At 54.9% G+C, this 11,220-nt stretch overlaps 1 protein-coding gene across 2 annotated transcripts in view; it reads right to left on the bottom strand.

The window, feature by feature from the left end:
* LOC140426888 (peroxisome proliferator-activated receptor gamma coactivator 1-alpha-like) overlaps positions 1-11,220 on the bottom strand; it is a 198,278-nt gene that overhangs the window by 26,970 nt on the left and 160,088 nt on the right. The window contains exons 4-6 of one of the 2 annotated variants that reach the window (XM_072512143.1): positions 9,933-10,055; positions 9,100-9,292; positions 6,356-6,395 (exon numbers count right to left, since the gene is read on the bottom strand). In XM_072512143.1, the coding sequence (XP_072368244.1) occupies positions 6,356-6,395; positions 9,100-9,292; positions 9,933-10,055 (356 nt within the window). Of the gene's footprint in view, positions 1-6,355; positions 6,396-7,920; positions 9,293-9,932; positions 10,056-11,220 lie in introns of both variants that reach the window. The other variant, XM_072512142.1, reaches the window with a different exon arrangement.

Consider the following 11,220-nt stretch of genomic DNA (forward strand, 5'->3'; position numbering starts at 1 on the left):
CATCTCCCTTCCCCCACATCCGCCTTATTCCCCATCCCCCACATCTGCCTTATCCCCCTTCCCCCACATCCACCTTCTCCCACAACCCCTTCCCCCATATCCCCCCTCCGCCATATCCCCCTCCGCCATAACCCCCCGTCCGCCATATCCCCCCCTCCGCCATATCCCCCCTCCGCCATATCCCCCCTCCGCCATATCCCCCCCTCCGCCATATCCCCCCCTCCGCCATATCCCCCCCTCCGCCATATCCCCCCCTCCGCCATATCCCCCCCTCCGCCATATCTCCCCCCTCCGCCATATCTCCCCCCTCCGCCATATCCCCCCTCCGCCATATCCCCCCTCCGCCATATCCCCCCTCCGCCATATCCCCCCTCCGCCATATCCCCCCTCCGCCATATCACCTGATCACCGCCTGCGTGTCTAACCATGCATGCTTCATTTTGTATCACAGGAGCAAACATCGAAGCATCCATCCCCACCGATGCCGACCGCCCGCAGGATGCCCAGGGCGACCACGGGATACGGAGAGACCCGGACCTTCTGGCACACGACGCCCGCAGGATGCCCAACGGCGACCACGGGATACGGAGAGACCCGGACCCTCTGGCACGCGACGCCCACAGGATGCCCCATGGCGACCACGGGATACGGAGAGACCCGGACCCTCTGGCACGCGACGCCCGCAGGATGCCCCAGGGCGACCACGGGAGACGGAGAGACCTGGAGCAATAGAGAGACGACGCCCCCGTCTTGTGCGGTTGCGGTGACGCAGGCGTGTGCCACCCAGCGACGAGCGGGGCAGCCACAGGCCCTCTTCGCAGCCGAGCCACGAAACCACTACTCAGGACACCACTACCCAGACACCCCTACCCACGACACCCCTACCCACGACACCCCTACCCACGACACCCCTACCCACGACACCCCTACCCACGACACCCCTACCAAGGACACCCCTACCCAGGACACCACTACCCAGGACACCACTACCCAGGAAACCGAAATACAGGACAGTGACACAGAGTGGATGGGTGGAGACGAACCGCCATCCCAAAGTACCATGGACTCAGAGTTGGACGAAGAGCACGACACAACGCCACTGCTGTCACCAACACCCTCCACCATCGCAGAGACACTCACCTCGGTTGGGCACTTTAGTGATGAGACGTCCGGTACACTCACTGGTGCGCACAACACAGCCGTCCCGGTACAGCATAGCCCCGATGCAACCACCGAACCTGGGACGAATGAAGAGGGTGACGGCCGGCTTGCAGAGGCTGCAGTCGGGTGGAGGAGTGCACCCGCGTCCAGGAGCTGGGAGTGGTGTCGGTCATGCGTGCCACCCAGGCCGACACCACACGGGTGGCGTCCACGGTGGAGGCAATGGGTGCGACAGTGTCAGATATGGGGAGCAGTATGTGAGGCCTCGGGCTTTCCGTGCAGGCGGCGTCTGTGGCCCCGGACATGGCTGCCCTCTCACACGAGGCCATGAGCCAGTGCTCAACGCCATGGCCCAATCCCTGCAGGCCATGGCCCAGTCTCAGCAGGCCATTGCTGAGGGCATCGGCGCCATTGCCCATGTGCTAGCCAGCGTCACACAGTCACAGACAGGGATGGCCAACTCCCTGAGCTCCATGGCTGCAAACCTGCAGACCCATGTCGATACCAGCACAGGCCTCCAGGACTGGCAGCGCCAGGTGTCGGAGGGGCGTTGGATGGCCGGTCCGTTCGCACCCCCGACCCATGTAGAGGCCTGGGGGTCATTGGGCACCCCGAGGGAGGAGGAGTTGCTGGCGCCCATCCCTGGTCCCCCTGCAGGGGAGGTCCAGGAACACTGCAGCACCTCGGACTCCCCCACCCCCCCCCCACTTCCGTCCCAGGTGCATCAGATGGGCAACGGGCAGGACAGGCTGGCAGCTCGCCATCCCAGTCGCCCGGGCCGCAGCCTGGCCCATCTAGGCCAGGACGCCCCAGGAAACAGCCGCCAAAGGGATCCCGAGTCAGAGGGCAGGAATTGCAGGAGTCCACCTCCAGTTCTGCTGTACCGTCTGGGGAAACCACCTAGGTGTAGTCAAAGGGCCCGTAAGGCCAAACAATCAGACACTGAGTAAGTTGGCAGGGGTGCAGGGCACAGACGAGTTTTAGGGGCTAGGGCACGTGTGTGCACTGTTTGTTATTAAAATCACTTTAACACCTACAGAAGCTGCCTTTGTGCTCTGTCCGAAGCGTGAGGGGGTGTCATGTACGTTGAGTGCCAGTGTGTGTGTGACGGGTGGTCTTACGTCGGCCTCAGCTGAGTCTGCCCCCTTCCCCCTGGGCCGCCCTCACCATCCCCCCGGGCAGAGGACGGGACCGTGCGCTGCAGTGTCACAGCCGCATGTAGGGATGGTCCGGGTGGATGGTGGTACTGTGGCCATGGGTCAGACATCGTCCAACGATGTAGAGCCAGGAGCTCATTGCAGAGCGGGTTGTCATCATCCTCCATGGCCTGCAATAGACACGCTTCCACCGGCGCCCGTGAGAGCCCGGCTGTCGTGCCGCAGGTGGATCTGTAATGGAGTGGTGGTGTGCATGTGGGGGGGGGGGGGGGTGAGGGTGCTGCCATGGTGTGCGGTATGTGGCCATACTCGCCGATTCCCACGCCCCCTGGTCAGTGAAGCGGGCGGCTATCAGCCTGTCCCGTGCCCGCTGGCCCAGCCGGTAAAGGTGGACAGCCACCCGCCCATGTCTAGCCCGTCTGCCCTGACCATTGCTCCCATCCCCCTCATCTGGGGAGGACTGCGCCTCTTCCTGCCACTCCTCCACTCCGCCCTCCTCTGCCTGCAGAACATCGCCCCTCTGCTGGGCTATATTGTGCAGGACGCAGCACACCACAATGATGCGGCCGACCCTATCTGACGGATACTGGAGGGCGACCCCTGAGGTCCAGGCACCTGAAACGCATTTTGAGCATGCCAAAGCACCTCTATCACACCCCTTGTCGCTACATGGGCATCATTGTAGCTGTTCTCCACGTCATTCTGTGGCCTCCGTTTAGGCGTCATCAGCCACGACCGCAATGGGTAACCCATGTCGCCCAGCAACCAGCCCCTCAGCCGGGGGTGGCGTCCTTCGTACATGCCGGTGATGTAAGACCGCGACAACACGTATGAGTCATGTACACTTCCCGGGTACCGTGCGCAGACGTGCAGGATAATCATGCGGTGGTTGCAGACCACCTGGATGTTCATGGAATAGGTCCCCTTCCTATTGGTGAACACGGCCCTGTTATCCGCAGGTAGCCGCACGGCGACGTGCATCCCATCGATCGCGCCCTGGACCATGGGAAACCCGGCCACGGCAGAGAAGCCCACGGCCCGGGCATCCTGGCTGGCCCGGTCCACAGGGAAGCGGATGTGCAGTCTGCAATGGCATATAGGGCATCTGTCACTGCCCGGATGCACCGGTGCACCAATGTCTGCGAGATGCCGGACAGGTCCCCACCTGGCGTCTGGAATGACCCCGTGGCATAAAAGTACAGGGCCACCATAACCTTGACGGACACAGGAGAGGGTGACCCCCCAGTGCCACGCGGTGCCAGGTGTGCCAGCATGTGGCAGATGTGTGCCACGGTTTCCCGGCTCATCCGGAGTCTCCTCCTGCATTCCCGGTCCGTGAGGTCCTGGTACGCCAGCCAGGGCCGGCACACAAGGGGCCTCCTCGGGTGCCTCCGTTGCCGTGGCGCCGCGAAGTCCTCCTCCCACTCCTCGTGTTGCTCCTCCACTAAGTGATTCCCCTGGTCCTCCTCCTCGTCCTGTTGGGCGGGTGTCCCTCCAGACTGGGCGGCTGCCGCCTGCCCCTCTGCGGCACGCTCCTCTGCGGCAGCCTGCGCCGCCTCTCTGGCACATTCCTCCTCCTGGGCAACATGGAGAATAGCGGCTGCCGCCACGGCGGGCAACATTGCTGGCTGATCAGAAAGCATGACGGCCTGCCCGGAGGGGGGGGGGGGAGACGACATGTCATCATTGCCCGTACCCCCCTCCCCCCAGCCAAGTGGCATGGGCGCGACTGTTGGAGGATGGCACCTGTCCAGGCGGACAAACTTCCTTGCCCTCGCACCCCCCGTCCCCAGAACTCATCCCCCCCATCGGCACTCATCCCCCCGTCCCCGGCACTCAACTTCCCAGCCCCGGCACTCACCCCCCCCTACCCGGCACTCATCCCCTCGGTACCCGGCACTCATCCCCCCGTACCCGGCACCCATCCCCCCGTACCCGGAACCCATCCCCCCGTACCCGGAACCCATCCCCCCCTCCCCGGCACTCATCCCCCCCTCCCCGGCACTCATCCCCCCCCTCCCCGGCACTCATCCCCCCCTCCCCGGCACTCATCCCCCCCTCCCCGGCACTCATCCCCCCTCCCCGGCACTCATCCCCCCCTCCCCGGCACTCATCCCCCCCTCCCCGGCACTCATCCCCCCCTCCCCGGCACTCATCCCCCCCTCCCCGGCACTCATCCCCCCCTCCCCGGCACTCATCCCCCCCTCCCCGGCACTCATCCCCCCCTCCCCGGCACTCATCCCCCCCTCCCCGGCACTCATCCCCCCCTCCCCGGCACTCATCCCCCCCTCCCCGGCACTCATCCCCCCCTCCCCGGCACTCATCCCCCCCTCCCCGGCACTCATCCCCCCCTCCCCGGCACTCATCCCCCCCTCCCCGGCACTCATCCCCCCCTCCCCGGCACTCATCCCCCCCTCCCCGGCACTCATCCCCCCCCCCTCCCCGGCACTCATCCCCCCCCCCTCCCCGGCACATCCCCCCCCCCCTCCCCGGCACATCCCCCCCCCCCTCCCCGGCACATCCCCCCCCCCCTCCCCGGCACATCCCCCCCCCCCTCCCCGGCACATCCCCCCCCCCCTCCCCGGCACATCCCCCCCCCCCCCTCCCCGGCACATCCCCCCCCCCCCTCCCCGGCACTCATCCCCCCCCCTCCCCGGCACTCATCCCCCCCCCCCTCCCCGGCACATCCCCCCCCCCCTCCCCGGCACATCCCCCCCCCCCTCCCCGGCACTCATCCCCCCCCCTCCCCGGCACTCATCCCCCCCCCTCCCCGGCACTCATCCCCCCCTCCCCGGCACTCATCCCCCCCCCACTCCCCGGCACATCCCCCCCCCACTCCCCGGCACATCCCCCCCCCCCTCCCCGGCACATCCCCCCCCCCCTCCCCGGCACATCCCCCCCCCCTCCCCGGCACATCCCCCCCCCCCCCTCCCCGGCACATCCCCCCCCCCCTCCCCGGCACATCCCCCCCCCCTCCCCGGCACTCATCCCCCCCCCCCCTCCCCGGCACTCATCCCCCCCCCACTCCCCGGCACATCCCCCCCCCCTCCCCGGCACATCCCCCCCCCCCTCCCCGGCACATCCCCCCCCCCCTCCCCGGCACATCCCCCCCCCCCTCCCCGGCACATCCCCCCCCCCTCCCCGGCACATCCCCCCCCCCCTCCCCGGCACATCCCCCCCCCTCCCCGGCACATCCCCCCCCCCTCCCCGGCACTCATCCCCCCGTACCCGGCACTCATCTCCCCCTACCCGGCACTCATCCCCCCCCTACCCGGCACTCATCCCCCCGTACCCGGCATTCATCCCCCCCTCCCCGGCACTCATCCCCCCCCCCCCCCTCCCCGGCACCCATCCCCCCCCCTCCCCGGCACTCATCCCCCCGTACCCGGCACTCATCCCCCCTTACACGGCACTCATCACCCCCTCCCCGGCACTTATCCCCTCCCTCCCCGGCACTCATCCCCCCCTCCACCGGCACTCGTCCCCCCATCCCCCTCGCTGGCACTCGTCCCCCCCATACCCGGCACGCCCCCGAAGCCCCCCCCCCCCCCCCCCCCCCCCCGGCCGCACACACACACCTCTCCTCCACACACACAGACTGCGGCCACGCCATCACCTCTCCTGCGGCCACCCCCCAGGCCGTGACCTATCTCCACGCTGGACTGCGTCAACCATCAGCACCGGTTGACATCGTTAAAAAGGTGTTTTAATTTACGCCGACGTGACCTAGGCCCATCCGGCCAGGAGAATCTGGGCAGCCCCGGAGTCCATTGTCTCCCGCCCGCCCCTGCCATTCTCCGAGGCGGGCGGCGCGATTGACGCCCTGCCCACTTTTCACCCTTCGGACAATTCGGCGGGCGGCGGGATTCACGGCAGGCCCCGGCGATTCTCCGACCCGTTGTGGGGTCAGAGAATCCCGCCCAAGATCTTGAAATTACGTTGCAAAGCACTAACTTACAAATAATGGAAATCTAAACTTTAAGACCCAGATTGTGTTTTGTATCTGCTGAACCTTAACTCTATCGAGTTTCACCTACCTTTCAGACTCTGGACTCAGTAACAAGCTTGTAGGTTTGGCTGCAAAAATAAATAATTACAAAATGTCAATTATCGAGTATCTTGTTGCTATTCTGTAAACACATATCATTTGATTATTAGTTATTAGAGACTTCCAAGATATTTATAAATGAGAATTTTCGACCTCAAAAGTTTAGGTCAGAACACATTTGTAAATGTGCAGCTTTAACAAGAACAAAAATACACAGAATATTAGAAAGGAAAATAGATAAGGCTTTAAGATAGGTTTGAAACAAGCTATTGAACTTGGGCAGAGAGTATACACCAATTAAAACCATTCACATGTAGCAAAACGATTACAGCGCCTAATTGTTTCACAGCTGTAAAGGATGGGTGACGTAATCAAAGGTGCATTGGAAAAATATCTGGTTTGGGATTATCCCTTTTATTTCGGAGTCTTAGTATGTAAATACCATAATCTTCATCAAACTACACTCGTGTAAAACTGGTACACCAATTCACCCTCTGGACACTGACACTTTGTAACATGCCAACATGTAACTTCCAACATGTATGTAGATGGCTTATGGCAGGTAGAAACTTCCAACATGCGCTGCTGCATTGTCAGGCTTACATGTGATCAAATGCTGTTTAAGGTATTCCTAAAGCTGCTGTTTTCTCGTCATTGTCAGCCAACAAATTAATGTGTAAGTGGAAAGATTGCTGGTTTTCTACCAACACCATTTAAAGTGGCTTCCTGCTCCATGTCTTTAGTCCTGCTACATGTTTTGCCAACAACAGGGATGCCGACTACTTTCCTATCAGGCCTCAGTGCATTGCTGCATTTCAGCTCGATTTAACAAACCATTTCTTTCCATGTAACTGGACACAATGAAGTTGTTCCACTTAATATCTAAAACACTCCCATACTGGTATCAGAGACAAATAGCAGTGTGGTTTCTGAACTGTTCTACTACAGTTTCTATTGAAATTGGAAATTATCAGTTGGTACTTTTATCAATTTCATGCAACCAGAATGGAGTAAAATAAAAATGTTTTCAGGGTGAAAGCCAGTACTGGAAGAATTTGAACCACAGAAACGTAGGGACAGAGAAAAGGTCCCTTTAAGAAGTTCCTGTACTGAAATGGCTGCGGGATTTAAAACGTGGTTAAAACCTCCAGTACTGATAGAATGAGTAATGATTAAAAAAAAAAAATTACAGCATTAATTTAAAAAAAATTTTTTTAAACCATCTCAGCCGTTCCAGTTAAATGATGCAACAAATTAACATCAAAAATAAGATGTCATCTCTTGGTATTCTCACTATAAGAAGCAAGGGGAAAAGACAAGGCAAAGGCAAATCAGGTCATTGTAAGAAGCAGTCTCCTCAAAAAGATAATATAGTAGTGAGAATAAACAGGGCCCGAAAACGGTTACAGGAGTTAATCTTTCTGCATTAATGAAAGTGAATGCAATTTTCCAAAAGACTGTAGGAATGTTATAATAAGCTTTGAAAGAGACTCAGGGGCATAGTTTTGTATAATAATTGAAAAGAATGAAGCGGATAGGCTAAATAGGATTTACCTAGCTTTCTGCTAGTCTTGGTTTCTTGCATCTTGATGTCATTTAATGGGAAGTCCTGCGCAGTGGAAGCTTGGTGGTCCTCAACTATATTACAGCATGGAACCATGGCAACTGCCGGAAGGTCAGGAATAAACGAGCTTTCTTCATTGTTGTTCTTCTCAGTCCATTGCACTCGATTACAGGATTGCAGATGCCGCTGGTCATCTTGCGCGTGTGCACCGCTGTCACAGAGTTGCTGTCCAGAACAATCTATCTCAATTTCTGCTACCTGCTCCTTCTCCTCAAACATCATCTGCCCATTCACTGACCCAGATTCCTTGAGAGTTCTCTTCAAATCTACTCTCGTCAAACTTCCACCTGATGCTGACTCGAAATCGAAGCTCACTACCTCATTAGCCTGAGGGTTCAATCTCAATGAGCGTCGAACCGCAAGGCATGCAGTTTCCGGTTTCTTTGCGGTGTCCCTTATTTTAGCAGCTTTGCTCTTACTGCATTTCTTTCTGTGCTTTTCCAGAGTACTTTTGATATTTTCAGTACAAGAAGCACTGTCACATTCATGCCTGGGCACTACCTGAGGCAGATCAGCCTGGCCTTTACCAGATTGGAGCATGTAAACAGGATATAAAGGATTGTGAAGTCTGTAAGGCTTGCTCACATCTAGAGCAATATTTTTTTCCAATAGCTCCCTTAGTATGGAACTTTTGGAAAGCTTTTTTATGTTCCTCTTGCACATGTCTGGAGTGCTCCTTCCCTGTCCTGGACTGACATTTGATTTTAAGGAATTGGGGAGTTTCTGTTTGTTTACACTGGGATTTATAAGCTTCTGCAGAGAGCAGACAGCGTTGTGTTTTTTATCACTGCCATTGCAGCTACCATTTTGATTGTTCATGTCTAGCAGGTATTTCCTAGGTGGAAGACAATAGGTGTGCATGTATTTAATAAGCTCAATTACTGAATGTAATTCTGCTTCTGTGGTAAACTGTGAACTTTTAGTCCAATTGCCCTTTGCTGATGCAACCACAACTTCGGACTTAATGGGTGCAACGCAAGATGTGTCATTTTGCAGAAAGTTCTGTCCTTGTTTGTGTTCCCCATTCCCATCATTGAAGCAATCCAATTCTTTGTTAGCACCATCATTAACACAACCGTCATCAACATCACCATCATCCTCACTCTCACCTTGCTGGTGATGTGACTGGTGATACTGTGAAGTCCACACTGAACTGCTTTGGTCTTTATTAGTGAGTTTGGAATCATCAGTTTTAAACAGGGAAGGGCAGGTAGTTGAAGTCAGGTGCTTGTGTAACTCTGTGAATGCTCGATGCTGACGTTGACAAGTACTGCGTGGCTTATTGCTCTGCGGACCTTCCACCTTTTTTTAGAAAAACAAAATAAAAAAGGATTAGAGCACAATAAACATGCATCAGATGAATTCATTGTAAACTCAAGTCTTTGTACTCTTCATTGTTCCCCTAATATTTTCTCACTTTTCCAAGTGGGTGATCAGTGGGAAAGGTCTCCAAGACATCAAATGACATTAGTTACCTCACCTACACATGAACCATTCTTCATGTCTTAGTGTAGGTATGGAGAGTTCAAATGCTATTTCATCATGGGCCAAGATTTTTCCAATGGATGATTTCCACCACCCAAAGAGTCAGTGGGGAATGAAGACTGACTTTGGGGAGGTTGCACTTGATGTGGAAAGGGGACCCTTGAGGGAGGTTCACCCATCTTCACACCAGAGGTCCAAACAGGGTGACCTGCCAGGCTTACCCCATGTCCCTGAACTTCTCCCGTCAACCTGAAAATCGAGTCCGGGCAGGAGGCCAATCAATCCATTGATTGGCCACTCAAGAGCCCCAAATGGGGCGGGAGCAGGTTGAACAGCAGCAGGAAGGCCACAGGTGGAATGGTCAACTCCTGTCCTTTCTCCTGTGTTTCTAACTCATAAAAATGCTTAAATAATGATTCAATAACGCAATCCACGTGCATGTTCTGTAAGTGAATACCTTGAGAGAAGGACGATGTGATTTTGACTTGTAGTTACTGGACGCATGGCTCGTCATGTTGCTTCTCTTTTGCCGTTCATAGTTTAAGTGCACGTTTTGTGGCGTCAGAAGAAGTTTCCTTAACTAACCAGAAGTATATGGCAAAATATTACATCACAAGTTTAACATAAATTTCATTTGTAAACAAAAAAGCAATAGAAATTATATATTGTAGGATTTCAAATTTTCTTGGTGTTAGATCTTTATAATATATACTGGGCAGAGACTAACTGCAGAGTGTGCCTTAATGAACCTGCAGTAATGACGGCATAATCGCTAATCCTCTTGTTTGAACATCAAAGCTCATCAAAGGCATGAAGCACACTGACAGTTGGCGTCTGCACTGACAGCTGCTGATGACACAAACCTGACCGAAAACAGAATAAAATTGAAACCGTATATATTATAAATAATAACAGACACCAGGGAGCAATATAAAAACTATAATCTGCTCTCACGCTTCAGATGACAGATTATAAACTGCTTATGCATTGACATGATTAATGGAATGATCCAAATCCTCTGATCAGCCTACTGGATCGCCAATATACTTAGTGTTTACCATTTTTTACATCCGCAGAATTATTTGAAAATTCCGGCTCATTTAAATATCCACAAGATTTACTCAACAAAATGCATATTTCAGATCTTCTGATACAAGAATTATTTCTGGCATAACAAAGGTGGCAGAAAAATTCACTCTGGCAAAATAAAACTGAATAATCACATTAACTCAGTTTTTTAAAAAAAACTAGAAGGTATAAATGGCATAATCCAAATAGAATGTGCATGAATCTTAGATTCTTTGTAGTTAAATATTACAATGAAAGAATTAACATAATTAACTATGCCGAGTGCATTTATACTTTTTCCAATCGACTGAACTGGGCAAGAAGCCCAAGGAGACTAACTTACCCTTTTAAAACACTAGTGTAGGAGGATGGTAGTTTGGGGGGAGGGGGGGGGGGGGGGGGGGTCGTGGGAAGTAGGTGAATGTGGATGGGCAGAGAAATAACCATCTTAATCTAAATTTGAGAGCTTTTTCTTGTGAACCATTGGTGCAAATTGGGGAGACTTCACAGGCTCGTCAATTGAGAGTCGATTAAGAAAAATGTTGCAGTTTGTTCCAACACTTTAAAATGAACGGCATATATTTTAAATCTTATTCGTGAATTTTTGATTTCAGCCATCTATTTTAATAATAGAAGTGATTAATATTACATGCAATTTAACAGGAAAAAAAAAAAAA

This window comes from Scyliorhinus torazame, chromosome 7, assembly GCF_047496885.1.
Source record: "Scyliorhinus torazame isolate Kashiwa2021f chromosome 7, sScyTor2.1, whole genome shotgun sequence".
NCBI classification, from domain to species: Eukaryota; Metazoa; Chordata; class Chondrichthyes; order Carcharhiniformes; family Scyliorhinidae; genus Scyliorhinus; species Scyliorhinus torazame.